We start from the raw sequence: 23,251 nt of genomic DNA on the forward strand, positions 1-23,251 counted from the left end.
AGAGGGAAGGCGGAATTTAAGGCAGCACATCCAATGAGAGTGGAGTTAAAGGGGGTATCTACCTTGTCATTTAAAGGCAATCAATCAATTAAATAGTTTCCTCTGCATACAAATCACAACGTGTGATGGAAAACTAACAAGCTCTCCATCTCCATGGTGGAACACGGCGGTGGCAGCGTCGTGGTGTGGGGATGCTTTTCTACAGCAAGGACAGGGAAGCTGACCAGAGCTGATGAGAAGACGATTTGAGGCTAAATACTGGGTGATGGTGGAGGAAAACTTGTAAAAGGCAGCAAAACACTTGAGACTGGAGACCCTAAACATAGACCTGCAGCTGCAATTATAGCAAAAGGCAGCTCTACAAAGTGTTGACTTTCAGGGGGATGATTACAAATGCAGGCTTCATTCTTTAGATTCTAATTTGTAAATACAGTTGATAGACAAACTATGGTTTATGATGTTGTGTCAGTTAAAATCCCAATGAAAAAGATTGAGGTTTGTTCAATGAATACAGATGCTTCTGCCACATGACTGCGACTTAGATAGAAGTAGGTCGGGGGCCAGCAGAGACTTCCTGTATCTAGAGGATGTTGTTAAATGTGGACTGAATACGAACTAATAAAGGTAATACAACTCCCATAGAAGTAAATCCATTTAATACAAATGTTCTCTTGACTTTTTAAGCGAGTTCAGTTTATTAGTGGCAAAAAAATGTCAATAAAATCTGAACACATGAAAATTACTAAAACAGCACAGTATAGGAGAGTGACCTTAGTGTATTGATAATGAAGGATTGTTGATTTATCAAACGGGTAAAAAAAAAAAAAAAGATACCATTAAAAGAAAACAGTGTACATTACAGAAAAGGTCGGCTTTTTGGTCACAACAAAAGTACTTCCAGTACTGCATCCGGGTTGATAATTATATTATAATATACTTTTTGTTTTAGAATAAATTTGGAGAACATTCCTCTGTTGTGCGTCTGTTTTCAGCCACTTAGGGTCATGTTTTATACATTTGTACGCTCTTCTTATTGAAAGTATACTTTTAATTTCTAGTAGTCACATCAGAAATATTAGTTGAAAATTTTATCCTCTAAGAAACATTAGCGTTGGTGTTTATCTACATTCAGTCAAAATCAAGTCATTTCAACTTATTTATGTAATGTGACGGGAAAAAGTATTTGTCTCTTCACAGATTTCTTCTGTTTTTGCTTTTATGTCGCAACTAAAATGATTCAGATCAGATCTTAACATCAGACAAAGGTTACAAGATTAAATACAAAAAAGAAAGTTTTCAATTATTTCTTTTAAGGGGGGAAAAAAAGGGTATCCAAATCATTCTGTGGAAAACTGAGTTGAACTTCACCAGTTGCCCTTCATTGCAGATCCTTGCAGCACACACTTATCGCTCCAAAAGGGGAATATCTGACTACATGAAGTAGGCTAAAAGATCTCAAAAAGGAATAAACTCTGACCCGAAGAAGTTCAAGAAAATTTGAGACAAAGTCGCTGACGCCTATCAGTCCGGAAAGTGTTACAAAGTCGTTTCTAAGGCTTTGAGACTCAGGTGAACCAGAGTGAGAGAGATTAACCACAAATGGAGAAAACATGGAACGTTTTGCCTCATCTTTTTCCTCTTCCTTTCTTTCTTATATAACTTTCCGTTTCTTTGCCTATTGAATTTGAAATAATACCAAAATAATATTCATTTATGTTGTTTTTTTTTGCATACATAGCAAGCGGAGCACTATAGTGAAAGCAGTCATGCTTCACTTGTGCCAGTAAATCTGTTGGGCTCTCTTTGGCATTAAGAAAGCAATTCTTAGTGCTACACTGCCAGACAGGACATGTAAAAAAAAAAAAAAGAAGAAGAAAACATGAACTATGCTCTCTACCAGACAATCGTACAGGAGAACATACAGCCATCAGCTTTTCACCCTTACCCCAACACATTTGGGTTATGCAGAAGAACAACAATCCCAAGCACACCAGCAGTTCCACCGCTGAATGACCCAAAGATTCCACAAAATGAAGACTTTGGAGTGGCCTAGTCAAAGTCTGGACCTAAATCCAAATAAGATTCTGCGTCATGACCTTAAACAGGCCATTCATGCCGCAAAAAGCTAGCCTGACATGGTCATACTCAATAGGGGGTTTTCAGCTGACGTCACGCTCACGTGACTACTCAGCGCGTCCGCCATATTGGGTGGCAGTCGTTTCGCACCGTTGACCTGCGTTGTATGACGCCTTAGGCAGTATTGGAAGTGAACAATGGGGAAAACATGTTTAATGGTTGGTTGCACGGCCCGTGGAGGTGGAGATCAACGCTCTTTCTATCGCCTACCAGCCGTAATAGTGAATCAATGTGAAAAAACAAAACAGCTCTCTGAACAACGCCGTCACCTATGGCTGACACGGATATCCAGGTCCGATTTGGACGGTGTTAAGCTGGAATACGCCAGAGTCTGCGGTGCTCACTTTGTCACAGGTCATTAACTGTTAAGTATTTAAAACATGTAAGTCAGAACTTCCCGACCTAAAACGTTGTGGGCGGGACTAAGTTTGGAATAGCACCCAGGCTAGCAAAAAGTTCCTTTGTGCCTAAATAACACGGTTCCACACATACGGGTGGGTTGAATTTTACGTAAAAGACTCACTATCGTTATGGTTTAACGGGGCAGGTTAGTTGGGATTGATTTTTCCCCTTTTAAATTGAATCATCTTTTGAAACTGTATTTTTGTATAAGCTATGTTTTTTTCAGTCTGATCATACAATTTATTTGAAGATCTGAAACAAGAACAAAAATAAGCAAAAACAGAAGAGATGGGTAAGGAAGCGAAGACTTTTTCACAGCACCGCACAAGCATCTTGTACTATTACTCACTCTAACAATGAGCTACTGCTGTATGTACAGTGTTTTACGTCAGACACACCGGTAACGGACAAAACCATAAAAATCCGAGTTAAGCAGGAAACTAAAGCCGAACTAAAAGTCTGTACAGTTAATCTCTTAACAGCAATGAGTAACCCCTTTATGTTTTATACACAGAAACGACTGTACAAATCATACAGTAATAAACTGGAAATTAAACACTTTTAAATTTGTAGTATTTTCACCATTTTATCAACACGTTTCTATACAGTTGTTTTATCCCCCTTTCCCCGGCAACTAACATATTTCACATCAACTTACACATAATTTATGCACTTAATGACAAGCTCTGATGAATCTAAAACTCACATTCACTGTCAAAATTAATAATAGCCATAAACTTTTATGCTACGAGTTCAATACATCCCACTCTCAGATTAGTAAACTTATTGCAGTTCTCTTACTTCTGGGCTCCAGCCGCTCAGATGAGCTGTTTGAGGCCTGCAGGCGGTTTTTCCCGTTCGTAATCGAGCAGAGAATAAAGTCTAGTACTGACGGCGTGATGAGATGTGACTCTGGTAAACAGTTTGGTACATTCTAATTAAATCTGAATGCACAGACACGTAGCTAAAAACAGAAAGAAAGAGGGGGGAAAAAATATATCTGTCCAGCACAGTGTGTTCTCCAGTCCCTGAAACACACAAACCTCCGCACACTCCTCATCCGACTCCAAGTGGACGGCGTCCGTCAGCGTGTCCGCAAAGGCCCGTTTGGATGGACGGGACACCGTGACGGCAAAGCAGCAACGCACTCGCACACTCGCTCTGAAAAAAAAAAACGACCCGCGGCGCAGTTATAGCACGGCTCTCCTGGAAGTGCTGTAGCCCAGGTTGGCGCTGCCGCTCTTCTGCGTGATTCTGATGGTGGTGGCGACCGTCAGGCTCGGCGTCATGGCGGAGGGGAAGCTGGAGGTCACGGCCGAGGCGAAGCCGACGGTGGCGCTGAGGGCCGGGGACGACTCGTTGGGGCAGCCGTGCTGCAGCAGGATGTCGACGCACTCCTGGCCTCCGGCGCCCTGAGCCAGAGCCAGCGCTGTCTGACCCTGAGCGTCCCGGTGCCGGACGTCACAGCCGTACTGCAGGCGGAGACGGAGAGAGGAGAACAGGCCTGGTTAAAGTGGCCAGATGATTGACTGACATATCGACAGCTCTCAAACTGCTTTATATTCTGTTGCCTCATAAATCAGAAAGCACAAAATATTTTAGCGGTACTTTACGCGACAGATCAACACGAAGCATTGTGTAAACTAAAGGAAAATGACATCAAAACTATTCACACGTAAAAGTCTCAGTGCTGCACTGTGCATCTGTATTTATCATGGCACCCCCGTACACATTTTCAATGGAAAATAATTTCTTTTCGAAGTTACTTACTAGTAAACGGGGTTCGCGTGATGAAGAGAAGATTAATCAGAGAAACAACCAAGAGCCCTGAGGTCTCTCTGGAGGAGCTGAGAAGAGCTGCAGCTCAGGTGGGACAATTTTTCATTAAAAGGGGGACATATCATGCTTTACAGTTCTTCCGTTTCACATTGAAATCATTCAGTTATGGTCTGAATAAAGTGGAACTGCAATGCTTTGGTCTGAATTCCTCGTTAATTTAGCCCCTGTTCCCCCTGGGGTGCGTCTTAGAGCAACTCGTTTTGGTGCTGTCTCTTTAAATCTAAAGGAGGCGCTTCACGTGATCTTTAAATAATTAGGAAACTAATTTTGAGTTCTACTTTTAGTGACCAATTACTACAATATTATTATTTTTTTAAATGTATTTGTGTTTAAAGTTATTTATTTATTTATTTTTTGGGGAGGGGGGACCAAAACATGCCCTATGTTTGTGCTCGTTGAACTAGCGTTTAAATCTAGACACTACCTCTACGCTGAAATATGGAGGTGGCTGCATCATCCTATGGGGCGTGTTTCTTCAGCTGGGAAGCTGGCTAGATTTAATGGGGAAATGAATGGAGCTAACTACATAAATATACTTTAGGAAAGCCCGTTAGAGGCGGCAAAAGACTTCAGACTGTGGAGATTCGGCTCCTGGCAGAACAATGAGCCTAAATTCACAGTCAAAGCTAAACTGAATGTTTTAGATCAAATACTCATGTGTTAGAACGACCTAGTTAAAGTCGAAACCTATATCTACTTGATAATTAGTTTGAAGAATTTTAATTTTTTTCTTCACAGATATTCAATCCAATCTGACGGAAGTTGAAAAGAGAATTGGCAAAACTTTGAGTTTCAAAAAGTGCAAAGCTAGTAGAGAAATACAAATACTGAAAACAAACATTTATCACAATTTCAGATGTTAAACTGTAAAAATCTTTTTAAAAGCCATTTTATTTCCCTTACACTTCAAATATGTGTTGGTCTTTCATTAAAAAAATTTCAATAAAATTCAAGTTTGTAGTTTAAACGTGTTTAAAGGGGTGTGAATACTTTTAGTAAGACCTGTCAAAAGAACAGCGGGATGACTAGAGAGACTAGAGAGTCCAACACACCCAGACTAGAAGCTGCGTCATGACCACATCAGCCTGCTGACAGGCAGCGTGCAGGGCAGAGCCGGGCAGGCGGAGCGCGAGCAGCGACCTGGCAGGGAGCGACAGGAAGGGAGGGGCGTTGATGTCCTCCTTAGTGCAGTGGGCCAACAGGAGCAGCAGCTTGGGCAGATTGCGCTCCATCACTGCCAACAGAAGACGGCCCGACATGCTGATGTCTGGGCCCTCGCTGGGCGTGGGAGGAGGCAACGGGGCCACAAACAGTTTCTGCTCGTATTTGGCTCTGATCCATGACTCCCGCTCCTCTCTAAGAAGGAAAGGAGGGAATATTTAATGAGCAAATGTTGCCCAAGTACACAACATTGAAAAACAGTCCTTCGTTTACCGTGTAGCATCAGGTGCTGGTTTCCTGTGGCCCATTGTGCGAGCCTCCCATATGCTGTTGACCATGTGGTTGCCGATGGCGCTGAGGACCAGTGTGAGCTCTCTGGGCAGGTCGTCGAGGGCCAGCGAGCGGACCCGGGACACGTGGGTCCCCAGGTTCCGGTGAATCCCAGAACACTCGATGCAGATGAGAGCGCCCAGGTTCAGGCTGGCCCACGTCGGATCTTCAGGGCGGATGAAACACAAACAGAAGCATTTAAACCGGTACGGTTCAAGTAACAGTGGACATTTCATACTGGGAAAGATTTTAAAGATGGCGAGAAATTGGAGAAGCTTCCCTCTGAATGTGGCCTATGTAAACAAATATAACAAATAAGACAGATTTGATTCCTAATTAGTAATATTGTGATTCTTTCTTTTGTAAAATTAAAGACACCTTTTCAATGATTGTCTAAGAACTGAAGTCAAATCAAGTCAGGAGGGTTTATTGACTGGCCTTCGTAAAAAAGGAACATTGAAAACGTGGACAAAAAAAGTCTGTTTCAAAACATAAAATATATGCAGGAAAGTTTTGGAAAATGAAAAGCAAGGACTGCGTTAAATACTTATGGTGAATCCACATGGACAGCTTGTCATCCAGCAAATACTCGACACACATGGGTTTTACTCAGGCTGGAGGTCACCAAGAGACCCATTTGGGTTGAACAAATACAGCCCATATCACTAAAAACACATGGGCTCCTGCTAACAAGTGTTAACTGGATGATTCTATTATTTAGGGTACATTGCATGTCTACTGATGTTAAATATACTTATACAATCAAATTTCTTCAAACAAATTGCATTTTATGTGTAAACTTGTTTCATGAAATAACATCACACAGACAATAAATGCAATATATTCTTAATTTGGCTTAAAATGTGTCATTATGACCCTAAATGTACAGTTTTGTCCATGTCCGATTTCAATGTGAGAAAGTTGAGGGTCCAAAAACATCCATTAAAACCATTGAAACCATCTTTTTGAAGAGTCTTAATATTAAAGGAAAATAATTGTTTCAAATATGAGTTCTTTATTTTAATACTTAAAATATATTAATTTATTCGTGTCCACAAAATGTTGGTCAACTATGTTACAAACAAAACCTCCCCCAGCAAGAGACTCATTTGTGTCAGAAGTCCAAACGGTCTCACATTGGCATATCAATGTCCATGTCAATGTCAACTTTATTTATAGAGCACTTTTAGAACAGTTACAGCTGCAACGATGTGCTGTACAACAATCAGCACATCCACTTAAAGAAATCACATGGCAACTTTCAACCATTACAATGAATCACAAGGACTTCAAAGCCAAGGAATAAAAATGGGTCCTAAGAAGCTCCTTAGAATTATCACACCTAATATGAGAAGGCAAATTAATCCATAGGCTAGGAGCCACAACAAAAAAAGGCACGACCGCCTTTACTCTTGAGTCTAGATCGAGGAACATCTAATAAATTCTGATTATTTGACTTCAAAGAGCCAAACAATCTGTCTTGTTGATCAAAATTGTGTAGTCAAAAGTATTCAAGGGCTAAAAAATATGATGAAAAATTAAATTACCCCAAAAATTGTATTGTGAATAATTTTTATCTGCTATACATCATTTTTTGCAAGCAAAATCTTGTAACAAGTTAGTCAGCTTTTCTTTATGAAAGGGGTGTGTTAATCACTGTAGATAAAAACTTAAAAATGGTTTTGCATAGTTATCTTACTGAAAAATGTTTGTCCACTTTGCAATTTCTTTTGTACTTGACTGAAAACAACGTAGTAAATAATTCTTGTCTGTTCTCAGCAATCAGAACAGGGATTGGGTCAATCTTTCTCTGAAAATGCTTGGTGTAATTTAGGCAAATTTAGTTAATAAATTAAAAGCAGAGTTTGGTGCATGAAAGTCTGCTCTTGAGTAAAAAAAAAAAGTCATTGGATGGGTGTTATTGTTTTTACTAGGAAATCAGGGAGAATGTAAGAGTTGCAGATACTAAAAGACAGTTACTTGGTGTTGTACCTAACATTTTCATCTGTAAGAAGATTTTAACTGTATCATTATTATTACTGCCTGTCTAATTAAGACAAAAAAACTCAACTTCCAACCCATATGGGGCCCAAGATTAAATATTTCCATCACATCAAAAAAGTATTTAAAAAAAAAAGTATTTAAAGCTTTATGCTTACTTTTGGTATCTAGATCTATTTCTAGTTGGATTTCTTTACAAAAAGCCTGGACACTAATGACAGCTTTAAATAAAATTTCTTTCCAAAAGAAAATAAATAACAGATTGATGTAGGAAGTAAATGGCTATGAAACCCTCACATAAAGACCCACGATCACAACAGAACAGGGTTGAGGCTATAAAGGAAAAAGAAATGAAAAGGAACGACGAGGGATCATTACTAACTCGGTGCATCACAGTCGACGCAGAAGTTGTTCCCTTTTGCGTTGCGGATCGCCTGCAGCGCCACAGCTTCACTTTGGCTGTTCTTGCGATCCTGCAACAGACACACAACAAACAGAAAGCAACCAGAAAGTAATCAGCAGCTCGCCTCAGTTTTACTGGGTTTTATGGCTTTGAATTGTCTTGTAACATCTTAGCCCAAAATATTAGCCTTATTTGCCTTTTGACTCTTGAGCTTTCCAGGCCCCTCAGATCGACAGATACAGTACACTTTTACCTCTGGTTCTTATAATTAGAAATATCTGACCTCTCAAGCCTTGTGTTCTATACATTTAATACTTTCATGTTAAATATTCTCACTTGATCTCCCGTTCTAAAAAAACTACATCACTGATTTTGTTTTTAACAAACCAGATATACTGGTATGCTTTGAGGTTTACTCCTTAGATGTCTGTGTGTGGGTTTCGGTCTAGGCTTTAATACGTGTGGGTGGTCGGAAGGTGGAGGGAGGCTAGCTTGATTTAATTCCTACATACTCTGGGGTCTGCACTGTGATACAGTTTTCTATTAATGAAAACCACTAAATAAAGATTGTCTAATTCTAACAATGAATGTTTCTAAGTTTAGAAATTCATTAGAGATGGTTTCCTGTCATATTAACCTATCACAAAAAAAAAAAAAACAGGCTCAGTCCTCTGCCATATATGTGTCCGGTAAAATGAGGCCTGCAATAGATCTTTCTCACATTTGAATTAAACATTTCGTCAGCTGCCTGGGGATTAAGATATTATATGGGTGAACTGCTGTGGGTTCCTCACCTTGTTTTTGCTGCTCTCACACAGCTGCAGGCTGGCCAGAATCTGGCTCTCGATGGCTTGGACCCAGGAGTCCCTCTCCTCCACGCTCTGGGCTTCAAAGTGCCACGTCTGGCCGGTGCTCGACACAACCAGGAAGTCAAAGTTGTCCTCATCTGATACAGACAGAAGCAAACGTGATTTTTCTACACAGTGGCACTTCTGACCTCACACCGTGGCATGCATCTGTTTTCATCCCTCTCCCCTCTAATAACAATATAAGGTAGGCCTTTGTTGATCTCACATTGGATAAATTTACTTGTCACACATCGGCTTAATTAATAAACAAAAAGAAGGTGCCAAAAGGAGGAGAGGTGCATAAGGTATAAGGTATATTCAGTGTGTCCACATATGTACAGTGTATCAAAAAAATAATAAATAAATAAAAGTACAGGGAAAATAAAGCAGATATTCAGGGTGACTTATATATAAATGGAATGACGTTTTACATGAAGTGGTACCGGGTAAGAACACGGTGATAATACAATATTAATCCGCCCATGTGGAATTAAATCACAGCACACATCCAGCTTTTCTGCGAAGGCTTCAGAGGTTTGCTTGGGGACATTAGTGAACAAACAGCATGGTGAAGACCAGGGATCACAGCAGACCGGTCAGAGAGGACGCTGTGGGGATGTTTAAAGCAGAGTTGGGTGGTAAAAAAAAAAAGATCCCGGGCTTTGAACATCTCACAGGGCTCTGTTCCGTCAGTCGTCTGAAAATGGAAAGAATGTTGAACAACTGCAAACCTAGCAAGACACCGCCGTCCATCTGAATTGACAAGCCGGGCAAGCAGAGCATTAATCAGAGAAGGAGCAAACAGGCCCATGGTAGCTCTGGAGGAGCTGCAGAGATCCACAGCTCAGCTGGGAGAATATGCTGACAGGACTACTATTTATTGTGCTCTCCATAAGGCATGTAAAGGACACAGCAAAGACTCCTGGTCCGACGAGTCCAAAATGTTCCTTTCTTGGCTACAGGCCAAGAAAACTAACACCGCACATCACCCTGAACACACTATCCTGACTGTGAAACATGGTGGGGACAGTGTCATGGTGCCGGGATGATCTTCATCAGCACTGCAGTTTGGACCCAAAAAGAAAATATATGGAGCTACATGCAAACCAATGCTGGATTAAGACCTGTTAGGGGAATTTCAACCTCAAACTCTCATTGGAGATGCAGGAATCTCACCCGGAGTTTGCCAATGTTCCCATCTAGGAGGTGAGTTTTGATTTGCTGAAATTAGCGCTGTTAAGCATTTACAATAATGCGTATTGCCAATCCAAAGCAAAGGATTTAAATAAAGCATTTCTAAACTCACGCTGAGGTAAAGTTGGACATTACCTGTCTTGCTTACGTTTCTTGAGCTCCCAAAACTTTTGAGTTTCCACATTTTTCGTTTAGCTGCACAGGTAGAAAAAAAAAAAAAACATCAATCCGGTTAAAAAGCAACAAATGTATGCATTTTATAATGATGTACTGGCATGCATTAAAAAGACTGAGAACAAGAAGCTGTAGTATGAGATGCATTAGAAAAGACAAAGTTTATTAAAAAAAGGGAGCTTCTTGTCTTTACCGTCTGCCTGGCCCACGGCTGCGTCCCCTTTCTGATTCATGCTCTTCTTCCTGCGATGCTTCTTCCTGTCGGTCAGCGGGGAGGCCGAGCCGACGTCTTTGGTGGAGGAAGAGCTGGAGACCCCCTCGACTGCAGAGTCTGGCCACAACGGTGCGGGAGGAGAACGTCAAAAGGTTTTCTGTTTACCTGGTACAAGGTTGCTTTAAGCCGAACACCCGACCAAATCGGGTCGGCTGGTGTGCTCACCGACGCCTTGGCCATGGTTAGACAGCGTGGAGGGGCAGCGCTGAACGCCGACGTTACTCCTCAGAAACAGAGCACCTCCCAGACCTTCCACCTCCTCCATTTGCAGGAGGCCACTCGTACCGACTGCACAAATGATAGCAACAGAATACACAAAACACGGGTTGTATGGGATTTTATTTTTTATGTACATATGTAAAAAAAAATAATTGTATTGCAAATTATAACACATATAGATAACATATATTAACATAACTGAAATATTGTTGTAATGCTTTGCTGGTTACTTGCAACAGGGATCTAAGTTGGGTTTGTTAACCTGTTTTATTTTTCCTACATGATTTACGGCTATTTACGGTTAAAAACAATTGTCTCTGCTAAGTAAAATTGTTTTTTTGTTGTCGTTTTTTTTTTACATATGTCAGTCAGAATGCTGGGAGGCTGATGATTTGAGTTTGCTTTGCACCCGTAGAGTCAAATGTGTAAACATCTGTCTGACAGCAGAAGCCGCATAGGAGAAACTGGGTCACGCATCGAGACAATAATCTCAATTACAGCAGCAAATCTACAACAGAGACTCGGGTGTTAAGCAGTTTAAAAGGTGCCGACATACATGGCATTATTCTGTCAGTGTGACTCTGGCTGGTTGCCTTTTCTCAGCAATGGTGAAGCTCATTAAAGAGTGGCATGGCATGATGTCTGTTTTTCTCCATCAACTTTCAATAAGGTTCAAGGTGGGACCCTCCTAGAAGCTGCTAAAGCCAGAATTAAGGTGTGTTTGAAGTCATTGTCTTGCAGGGCCGCCCAAATACGTCCAAGGTTCAAACACATGCTAGATGGGCTACTTTGTACCAGTATTAGCCCTTCCTGCAAGATGAATTATCACAGAATTCATCTTGTACCGCTGCGGCTTCAACCTTTTGCGTACGAACCAAAAACGGTTCGGGCCAATCACGTTGCAGTATTGTGGTTTAAGGCGGGACACACAGCTGCGACGAAAGCAAGAGCTGCTGCGCCCACAGCAGGACCACAATAAACATGGCGGCGCAGGACGCTCACGTAGCTGCTGCCATCACGTCTGTTTGTAAAAACCCACGATTACATCTGATGAATTACATCTTTGAAAGAAGAACAGCTAGACCAGCTTATCTTCCTGCTGCTTAGGTTTTAATTTGATTCCGTGATTGGCTAAAACCAACCTTTGGAAGGCGGGCACTAGGTGTCGCCTGACCCAATCAGCTTGGAGAGTTCTGCTCCTTTCCCCAAACAGATTGGATAGGGGCAGTCCCAGATTGACAACGTGCAGAACGTAGAGTGCTACACATTGTCAGTCTGGTTAAAGCAGTATCACCTGCAGCAAATCAGACCCTGAGCACGATGCTGTCACCTCCATGCTCTACAGTGCGTACAGCGTTCTTTGGATCTAAAGACTCATCTCAACTCCTCCAAACATCCTCCTGCTCAATCTGACCAAACAGACAGATTTCTGTCTCTCATGAACATCAAAAGTACAGGATTTTCTTAGTCACTCCTATTGTTTTAGCAGTTCCTGTGAAACTAAACACAGCCTCTCAATGCTACAACAGTCCAGTCAAATGTGAGAAGGCTTGTCTGAAGCACTGCTGTCAAGAATGTTGGTCCAAAACCCTCCGGCGATAATCAAATCATGGCATAGGGTTTGAAAAATGTGCCCTGTATCGATGTGTGGTTGCACTTTATTTAGCCAGACATGTAGAACATAATGACGGAAACAGGGTGTATTTTTAGATTTCCACTGTATACATGCAAACATTTCAAATATCTTGCTTTAACATTAAAAAAAGTATATAATTTGTAGTAATAAAACAACAAAGCAGGTCTGTCTCAGGGCCGGATTATCCATAAGGGCCAGTGGGCCAGTGCCCAGGGGCACCAACCATGGGGGGGGGGGGGGCACCACACATGCTTTAAAAATATATTTTTCATAAATTGTTATATTATTTACTTGAAATTGTTGAAAGACCATGCATTATTCGTTTTGTGAGCACTGATGTCACAATCAAGATTTTTTTGATTTCAACACTTTAAAATGAGATATTTGAATATTGCTCACTGCTCATATGCCTACATGTAGTTGTGTAAATTAGTAAATAGTAAATTACATTACAGAAATCCCCTTGATTATGTCTGATGTTTTTGACCGGAGGACAGCATGGGTAAGGGGGGGGGGCTTTGAGGTATAGTGCCCAGGGGCACCACATTGTCTTAATACGGGCCTGGTCTCCTTTATTTACCATGGCTGGTAATAGAAATCAGGCATTATAGGGTTACATCTATGCAAGCTAAGCCATTTCTGTACCTTCAGCCTTTTATGTGTGATTAAGCTCCTACCTGTAAGGTTTGTTAAATACTTGCATTTGCTTGTAAAAGCATCGAAAAAGTAAGATTTCCGACATTCTCTTCTCTATGTATACAAAGTGGATTTTTTACCCTCAGGTCCCAGCGCATCTTTAACGCGGCCATTAAGCCCAGCGGGGGGGCCGCAGGCGGGCACGGCGCGAGGGGGTCGCTTTCCGGGCACCTTGACGGTCACTCGGAGCAGGTCCATCTCTTTCCCTGGAGCGTTCAGCATGTACTCCTGCCAAAGCAAACAGCAGACTTACAGTCTGTCAGGCATCGGCGAAGCGGCTCGCAGAGGCTGAGTTAGAACGAACGGACTCACGTTGACACTGGAGTGGTAGGAGAGAATGCCGTCATTGGACAGAGTGACATATTTCTTTTTCCACTCTTTGTTGAGCGAGCTCCCACTACGCTTCAGCAATATGCCCTGATGGTAAAAAAAAAAAAAAAAAAAAAAGAAAAGCAACTGAAGAAGGAGAATGTGTTTCTAATGCCTCGTGTGCTCGCTTCACATCTCGGTGCCATGAAAGCCTCGCCAACAACGCCCACCGTCCGTTCATCACGCCAATATGGGGAGATTGCACCATTTCGTGACTCAATGTGACGAAACTGGCTTCGCACAATTCCCAAGCGACTGCTGGTGCCGCGTGTCCTCGGCGGAGGGTCATCTGATACATCTTATCTGTATCCTGTGTCAGACATAAATCCGTGTCCTACCTGTTTGATGGGGATGAATCGCCCGCTGCCGAAGTCGCCCTTAAAGTCTGCGCTCCGCCTGTTTGAGTCGCTGCCTCTCCGGCCCTGCGAGGACGGAAGGAAAAGCTGATTGAGTGGCAGGGATGGAGTCATTAGTCGAGATTATTATTCAATAAAAGGAATGAAATACATCTGCTGGAAAGCATCTGCAGACTGGAAAGGCTGGCATTGAGCAGAGCAATAACATCAGATAAACAAGGTCAGACCGAGCCTTCTGCATTATTTCTACGGCTACAGCTCTGATCAAATGTTTACACTCAGTCAATGACATGAATAACGCATTAATATTGTCTTGCAAACAGGGGCGGAGCTAAGGGGGGGGGGGGGTTGGGGGTTAGACGTGTCCCAGCACCACACTGCAAAAACAGAACTAGAAACAAGTAAAATGTTCTTAAAATTAAAGTATTTTTCCTTGATTTGAGCAGGTAAATAAGATGATCTGCCAATGGAATAAGATTTTTGCACTTAAAATAGGAACAATTCATCTCCATCATCTTATTTCAAGTGCAGGATGTCTAATTATCTTATTTTAGGGGTCAAAATACTCATTCCATTGGCAGATAATCGTATTTACTTGCTCAAATCAAGGATAAATACACTAACTTGAAGAACATTTGACTTATTTTTAGATCCGTTTTTGCAGTGCAGGTCACTCTGGACAATAGCTGGTGGTATGTGACACAAAGGGTTGCAATCCACTGAACTAGAGGAGGAACTTTACAGAAGATGTAAGTAAGTAAATCAAAGAGAAGGGTTGTCATCAGTTAACAACTCAAGAAAGAAAAGAAAAAAAAATACAGAAAAGGTGAGATGGGGAGGAAAAGCAAGATGGTTTTATGGGATAAAAAAGGTAGTAGGAGAAAAGAGAACGTTTCCTCTTTTACAATATTGACAGTATATTTACCTAAACAAATAACCAGCAGTCCATGCTATTCTCTTCATGGAAGCCCAATGAGTGCATTGGCAAAATAAAATCCTGACTTTCCAAAAATGTAATCTTCTAAATTCAAATTAATCAATTGAATCGATTTATTGCCCCACCAAGGACTGGCTTATAATTTATAAATGGGAAGTCCTGGGCTGAGTCAAAGCCCACATCTTGATCTCGCTTAGATGCTGTAGCGTGAGTTGAGATGGGCTGAATATGCAAGAAACGCTTTTAACACTTTCATCGGTCTTGCATAACATTCTAATATTAGCTGTAAGCCAGAACCATCTAAATTAAAGTTAAAAACGTTAAAAAAAACACACAATATATTACTCAGTGTGGAATAAATCTCGATGTAAATTAACTTTTCAGTCCTGTTCTAATTTATGCTCTAAAGAGCAAAATCCTGGCTTGTGCTGCGCTCACCACAAATCTCGGAGTGCGCTTGCGGACGCTGCGGACGGACCCAGGCACACCGCTGTCCCCTTTCTCCCCTCGCAGCGTCCTGGCAATCTCCTTATGGCTGATCACAGGAGTGGAGGGAAGGGATGAGGAGTAATCGCTGCTCTGACCTCCGTTACTGGCCTACAGAGAGGAGAGAGTAGGAGCAGAGGGGAGGAGGGAGTATGACAACTGAGCAAGAGGAGGGAAACGAGTTTAATGCAGCAGCCATTTCAATACCTGAGAAATCCTGACCTAAATCAAACATGCAATGGATTATATACAGGCAGTAGGTTTCACCTGTCCTGGAAAGACACCGGACACTGGAGTGGAGCCTCCGGAGTGACTGGGAGAATTGGGAAGAGATTTACAGGAAGCCAGCAAAGCGGCTTGTTTCTTGGCTGCCATGATCTTCTGAGCAGCTGTTGAATAAAACAATAAAAAGTTAGATCTAACAATAAAAAAAAGAAGGAAAAAGAATGACCGTGCAGGTTGATGCACACACACACCATCGTTGAAGACTCTGTTCACATTGAGGCCGTAAGTGGCGCAGGTTTCATAGTAAGTGCAGCGCCGCACGTCTGAACACAGCTGTCGGGCCTTGGCGTCGTCGACCACTCTGGGGTTTGTGCTGCTGATCTTATCTGGGAAAGGAACAAAGTTTCATTAGGACTAAAGCAAAGTCCCATCTGGAAAACATCCCAGCAGAGGCGGAACAGGAGAGGCTCACCCTGAGTACCAACGACTACAAAGGGTATCTCAGTGATGGGCCGATGCAGAGAAAGCTGGTGGTAGAATTTGTAAACTTCCTGAAAGCTGGCGTCGTTCTCCAAACTGAAGACCAAAATGACTGCATCCACCCAGCTGGCAAACTAAGAGACGGAAAAGGAGACAAATAGAAATCAGAGTCCCAGAAAACATGTGCTATATGTTGTTGTTTTTTTTGTCAGGTTACAGCAGGCTGGGTCAGCCCGCGGCCCACCTGAGGCCCTGGGAGCTCGGTCTCTTCTCTGATTATCAGCAGGTGGCTCTGTCCGTCCACCAGCACGTCCTTAACGAACTGCCGACCTGCTCGACATCACAAACAGATTTCACGGCATTCATAAATACTTTGACTTTGTAAAAGTATTTATATCTTTTCCACATGCTGCCACGTTACAACCAGAAACTTTGACGTATTTTATTGGATCTTCGTGTGAAAGACCAGTAAAAAAGTAGTGCACAATTTTTAAGTGGAAGGAAAACGATACATGGTTTTTTAAAAATGTGCTGAATAAATTAAATTATAAAACCGAATATTTGCATTCAGCACCTTTTAGTCAATAGTTTCCACAACCACCTTTCACTGAAATGACAGCTGCACGTCTTCGGGAGAATGTCTCCGCCAGCTTTGCACATCTGGAGATACATTGTTCTTTGCAAAACAGATCAGTCTCAACTCCGTTCATAATTCTTGGCACAGATTACACTGGAATTAGGTCTGGACTTTGACTGGGCCCATCTAGCATGTGAATTTGATTGGTATAGGTCTTAATTGTAGCACCGACTACATGTTCAGGGCCGTTGTCCAGCTGGAAGGAGAGATCCATCAATCTCCCCAGTAACTCTGATCAGCTTCCCTTGTTCTTGCAAAATAAAAGCCTCCCCACAGCATGGTGCCACCACTACTGTGTCAATGTTGAGTTGGTGCTCTCAAGGTGACGTGCAGCGACAGTTTTCCACCACACAGCATTTTATTTGCATATGGGCCAAAAAGTAACATGTATACATGTCATCTTCTCCTACAAGCTCAACTTTTTAATTATTTTTTTGTCTTCCATAATGTTAGATTTGTGGATGCATGGCTTATTAGATATTCAGGTATTTCAGATTGTGAATCAAACAGCTCTTTTTGAGATGCTCAAAGCCTGGGATATTGATTTATAATCTTATTTAAACTTCCCCACATCTTTCTCTCTGACCTGCCTGCTGTGTTCCTTGGTCCTTATGATGCTTTCTGCTCACTAATGTTCTCTAATGACCCTCCGAGGCCTTCACAGGACAGCTGCATTTATTCTGAGCTTAACTCATACACAGATGGATTGTAGTTATTAATGAGGTGAGTTTTTAGATGGTACTTGTTTGCATTTATTTGGAGGGTTTCAGACTAAAGAGGCCTCATTACAGCCGTAAATCCCTCTTTTCAGATGCAAAAGAATACATAAACCATGTATGATTTTAATTCCATTTCACAAATTATCAAACCACTTGATGTTGGTTTATTTTATGAAGTTCAACTAAAACACGACAAAGCGTCAGGATTACAGGGAAACAGATGAAAAGATGCTGGACCGACCCTCTGCGTTCTCCTCCGGCTGATAACTTCCTGTCAAGTGTCTATGGACGAGGGCGGACTTGCCACTGCACAGTCCCCCCAACACACCCTGCAGAACAAACACCGACAGACATTCATCCAGCATCAAGTCCAGATCAGAGGCTTGCAGAAGCCACACCGTGCCCTCGGGCTTACCAGATGAAGCTCTTGAACGGTTTGACTCATGGGCCATTCTTGACTGCTGGTGCACACAACTGAGGAGAGAGATTGACAGCAGTAAAAACAGAGCAAACGTGGAGATATTTGCCTAGAAACGAAGCACAGCAATGCGATTAAATATGTATATGAGCGACTTTATATGTCAAAAGATGCAGAACATGAGTGAATACGACATGATGCTGGATAATGTCCTGAATTTGTGGGTCACAGTTCTTAGTCTTGTGCAGCTATTTCTATTTTCTAGTTACATTAAAGGAGACATATCATGGTTTCCCAGTTCTTCCTTTTCACACTGAAACCATTCAGTTGTGATCTATATGAGGTGGAACTTCAATGCTTTGGTCTGAATCTCTCTTTTACCCCTGTGTCCGACATTGACTTGTTTGGTGCATATATATATATATATATATATATATATATATATATATATATATATATATATATATATATATATATATATATATATATACACACACACACACACACACACACACACACACACACACACACACACACACACACACACACACACATCGCTTGCTGATCAGAGAAAGTGGGCGTGTTGTTTACTGGGCAGGGGCGGCACAGTCAAAGAAGGTACTTCCTGGAGGGCAGGGGTAATGACAGCTCTACGTAGACCAGAATTCTCAAGAATTGCTTAGACATGCATGAATAAGGTTTACCGCTGCATTGGGCATGAGTTTGACAGAGAAATAGCATCACAGCATAGTTAAAAGCGCAAAAAAGTAGTTTTTTACATAATATAGGCTATTTAAATGCAAAGCATACCCTTCAACCCCCCACCACCACCACCCCCTCCAGGTCACAGAGTGTTCTACCCAGTCCGGCCAGGGTGGTGTGATTAATTGTTGGGGTTAATAACACCCAACGACCGAACATTTTCACTTATCCACTTGTCGCTTCAACATCTTTTTAGCTTGGACTACAAAATCCCGACAAAAACAGAAAGATATAAATGGCAGATTCACAAAAATGTTTAGCTGGACGTCCATGACTTTGTTAAGCAGCTCCACAGCAAATACTGATGTAATTGTTGAAACAAAAAACAAAAACATGTAACAGAACAGTTTGAAACATATGACCCAAACAGAATATATAGATCTCTACGCTGCTCCTGGAGAGAGTACATTCTCCACTCAGAGACTTTAAGTACACAACAAAATGTAGTTAAGGGCTAAAAAAAAAAAAAAAAGTACCATGCAAGATATGTTCCCTTTAGCTGAGAGAGCTGAAGGGTGAAACAGCTGTACTAAATATTGAGATGGGTGTAGTGTCATTTTAGACCCAACTACAATAAAGTGTTAAAAAAAAAAACTTTTAGCAAATAAAAGGACATCATCAACATGCTGTACAATGAAAACGATCCAATGGGGGAATGTATTTATTTATTCCATTATGGATTTTGTAAGGTTATTGACAAACAAATGTACAGTATCTACTTTTTAACCATGTTGGTGGAACGGTAGTTGCTGACGAACCCAAAATTCAGCCAGACAGAGTTTACAAAAAAAATGGTGTTTAATGAAAAAAAGGCAAAAAACAAACCAGGAGAAGCAGATGTCACTGGTATTGAGTCCAAGCTGGTGGAGCACGGAGATAGACAGAAAAACACGGTGGCAGAATCACGAGTGAGAAGCAAGGAGATGGCATGAGATGACCTGACGATCTGGCAGTGAGTGACTCAGTGAGGCAGGTATATAAAGGCAAGGTAACAACAGGTGAGCTGAGTTGGAACTTAATCAGGGAAAACAGGTGGGAATGGTCTGGGCAGATGAATGAATGAATGAACTGACTGGGGAGTGAACAGGAAGGTGACAGGGGCTGGCTGACTACTGAATGATGAACAAAACCCAAACTGTGACAAACTAAAACAGAAAATGTAAAATTGTGACAATATAAACAGAAAAAGTCCCCATCAGTCCACAAACCAAACTTAAACAGAACCATACTGTGACAGCTAGATGCAGATTCCTGTTGCATTTATGACAGGGAACTCAGAAAACCATACATTTGACTAACCCACAACGCCTTAGAGTAAAAATAAGTAAGCCTACTAAGTTTAAAATGTGTGCACTTTATTTAATCAAGACATATATGTACCTCCAAAGTCCACTTTTCCTATCTCTTAATGTACAGCTGAAATGTGTTTGTCTTTGAGCCCTGCTGTGGGGAGGACCTCAATCAATTACAACTAGAATGACCCTCTTTGGCATCTTAAACGTGCTTAGCGTAGTCAGATTACCTTTGATCCACCAGAGTTAAATTAGTGTAGTGATCCTGGCCTATTTAATCAGCTTCCTCCAGCGGGTCCTCGTTCAAAAGCAGGGTCACGCTGTTAAGTTTCACATTGATAAAATTCTAAAAAGGTTTTCAAGATGTATGTAGCGTTGAAAATGAATTCAACAAGTTGACCTTTTCTGGGGGAGGAAAAAAGGAGTAAATGCTATACAAACCTTGTCTATTTGAGCATCTTTAAATCTAAGAGGAAATTAAAAGGTGAGCAGAATCTATTATGTATATATATATATATATATATATATATATATATATATATATATATATATATATATATATATATATATATATATAGAAAAACTATCAAAGAGCCAAAATGATGGATATTTATATATCAAAACTATCAAAGAGCCAAAATGATGGATATTTAAAAAAAAATAATAACCGGAGTCACCTGGGTTTAATTCAGAGGGAATGTCTAATTTAAGCTGAATAGAAAAATAACAGCAATAGTTTGTGATCCCAAAGTTTGCGGATCACTTCTTCCAAGTCTCCTGAGTATCTCACATCATGTCCTGTTCTGGACCCAGCACGCCGTCACTGTGTCCTGTGTTTTGGTGCAGATATAATGGAAATAGATCCATCTATAGCAATAGCAACAACAATATGGTCATCTTTTATTAAGGTTTGAGAGCTAAAAGTTAGCCGCGGTGGTCATAATTAACTCAGTTACATTATAACAACAACCCACATAGATGTTAGCCTGCGGTTTATTCAGTAGACAGGTTGTGATCATCGCTACTTAAAGTCTAGCAGTGTATGGCTTTCACTGGTAGAGCAGCATTCCCATTATGCTGTCGATTTATTCTCGAAAAGAAAATCCTATAGTGTAGACAGAGAATTTAAAGATTTACTATAATGCCACGGTTTATTTAATGAAAAGCCACAGAGCTGCTTTTGGATCAAATGTCTTTTACGCCCTGGACAGGCCAGTACGGAGGAGACGACTCTCACTGGTTTTAATCTTGATCTGAGCTCAGTAGTGAGGTGGATCACACAGCACCACAGGAGCCTCATTCTGCTCTTCTTGTTGCTATGATTCTCATTTTTGAATTAACTTTTTTTTCTTTTAAAATACCCTAAACAGTAAATGAAAACTCATTAATACTGGCTGGTTTTAAAAAAATGGAAAAGCAATACTTGAAAATGTAACATTACTTCTGTTTCAGATCTCACTGACACATTGATTAAATCAGTCCCTTCCTTCCTTCCTTCCTTCCTTCCTTCCTTCCTTCCTTCCTTCCTTCCTTCCTTCCTCCTTCCTTCCTTCCTCCTTCCTTCCTTCCTCCTTCTCCTTCCTTCCAGGAAGGCGGAAGACGGAAGAAGGGCAGGGAATCTCCTCCTCCATGGCCCATTCATTCTTTCCTTCCATCCTTCCTTTATTCCTTCTTTCCATCCTCCTTTCATTCCTTCTTTCTTTCTTTCTTTCTTTCTTTACTCCATTCCTTCTTTCTTTCTTTCTTTCTTTCTTTACTCCATTCCTTCTTTCTTTTTTTCTTTCTTTCTTTACTCCATTTCTTCTTTCTTTCTTTCTTTCTTTACTCCATTCCTTCTTTCTTTCCTTCCTTCCTTCTTTCCTTCCTTCCTTCCTTCCTTCCTTCCTTCCTTCATTTATTCCTTCCTTCAATCTTTCCTTCCTTCCTTCTTTCCATCCATCCTCCATTCATTCTTTCCTTCCATCCTTCCTTTATTCCTTCTTTCCATCCTTCCTTTATTCCTTCTTTCCATCCTCCTTTCATTCCTTCTTTCTTTCTTTCTTTATTTACTCCATTCCTTCTTTCTTTCCTTCCTTCCTTCATTCATTCTTGCCTTCCTTCATTCCTTCCATCCTCCATTCATTCTTTCCTTCCATCTTTCCTTCGTTCCTCCTTTCCATCCTCCTTTCATTCCTTCTTTCTTTCCTTCCTTCCTTCCTTCCTTCCTTTTTTTAGTTATTTATTGCTGGATTGGTTCATTTATTCAGCCTTTCTCTTTAGCAAACATCAAAGCTCTTCTGATCCATTCAACTTTTCCAAGAGGCCCTAAATCTGATACTAATCATGTTTTTGGTTGTGTTCTGCTTTAGATTTCATGGTTTCCTCATGAAAATGTTTTTAAAGATTTCTAATTCTACCTTCACACCATTGAATGGCTGTTTGTGCGTCTGAGGCGTAAGCAGCTTTAAACGGCCCGGCATCGACTTTCTGTGTATCTGATAGTGTAGCATGACCTGTCTGATCTCCAGCTGATGGCCTGCAGCAGCAGAAGACCACACCTGATCACCGTTCCTGCCACCTAAGAACAAGCATCCGAAGCTATAATTCACACTGGCTCACAAAAACTGGATGTTAACACATTGGAAAACTGTTGAAGATGGTAAGTTCTGATGGCATAGATCCATCCTGCCGTGCATCAACTTCAGGTTGCTGCTGGTGTTACGGTATGGGTGATACATTGATACATTTTACATTACATTTTTCTGTGGTGACATGTCCTTGATACATTTTTGTTGTAATCCGAACTTCTAATAAAACCCAGAACCCGCCTCAGTATTAAAGCTGGCCATGCCCGCTCCCATCTTCTGATGGCTACTCCCAGCAGGAGAGTGAGCCATGTTCAAAGCTCAGATCATAGGAAACTAGTTTCTCAAACGTGATGGCCTGCGTAGTCGGCAGCTCTCAAACCAACCGAGCACCTTTGGGATTGTGGTACAACAAGAGATTTACTCTATGGGACGCAACGTTAAAACAATTATGTGATGCTTTCATGTCATTGTGAATGAAAATTACAGAGGAATGTTTCCCATTCCTCGTTGGATCTTTGTCACAAATTAAGGCCATTCTGAAGAGGAAAGGGGGTCCGACCCGGAAATAGCAATGTGTCCCGAATAAAGGTGGGGAGTGTTTGCAATGTAATGTAGGTAAATGCTGCACAAATAATGCCATTACCCTAATACCTCATCCCATGCTATACTATGCCTGTGCTCTGAGGATTC

At 41.3% G+C, this 23,251-nt stretch overlaps 1 protein-coding gene across 1 annotated transcript in view; it reads right to left on the bottom strand.

Moving 5' to 3' along the window:
* Positions 1–3,702: 3,702 nt before the first annotated feature.
* The window catches only part of LOC105939074 (arf-GAP with GTPase, ANK repeat and PH domain-containing protein 1), a 29,505-nt gene continuing 9,956 nt past the window's right edge, over positions 3,703–23,251 (bottom strand). The window contains 18 exon segments of the mRNA XM_012881082.3: positions 3,703–4,010; positions 5,430–5,733; positions 5,812–6,034; positions 8,252–8,342; positions 9,067–9,218; positions 10,450–10,509; positions 10,682–10,819; positions 10,928–11,050; positions 13,394–13,541; positions 13,626–13,730; positions 14,021–14,104; positions 15,414–15,572; positions 15,729–15,850; positions 15,938–16,072; positions 16,159–16,300; positions 16,411–16,496; positions 17,764–17,851; positions 17,938–17,996. Coding sequence (XP_012736536.2) covers positions 3,729–4,010; positions 5,430–5,733; positions 5,812–6,034; positions 8,252–8,342; positions 9,067–9,218; positions 10,450–10,509; positions 10,682–10,819; positions 10,928–11,050; positions 13,394–13,541; positions 13,626–13,730; positions 14,021–14,104; positions 15,414–15,572; positions 15,729–15,850; positions 15,938–16,072; positions 16,159–16,300; positions 16,411–16,496; positions 17,764–17,851; positions 17,938–17,996 — 2,501 coding nt within the window. The 3' untranslated portion in view covers positions 3,703–3,728.

The sequence above is a fragment of the Fundulus heteroclitus genome, chromosome 20, assembly GCF_011125445.2.
Source record: "Fundulus heteroclitus isolate FHET01 chromosome 20, MU-UCD_Fhet_4.1, whole genome shotgun sequence".
In the NCBI taxonomy this organism is placed as follows: domain Eukaryota; kingdom Metazoa; phylum Chordata; class Actinopteri; order Cyprinodontiformes; family Fundulidae; genus Fundulus; species Fundulus heteroclitus.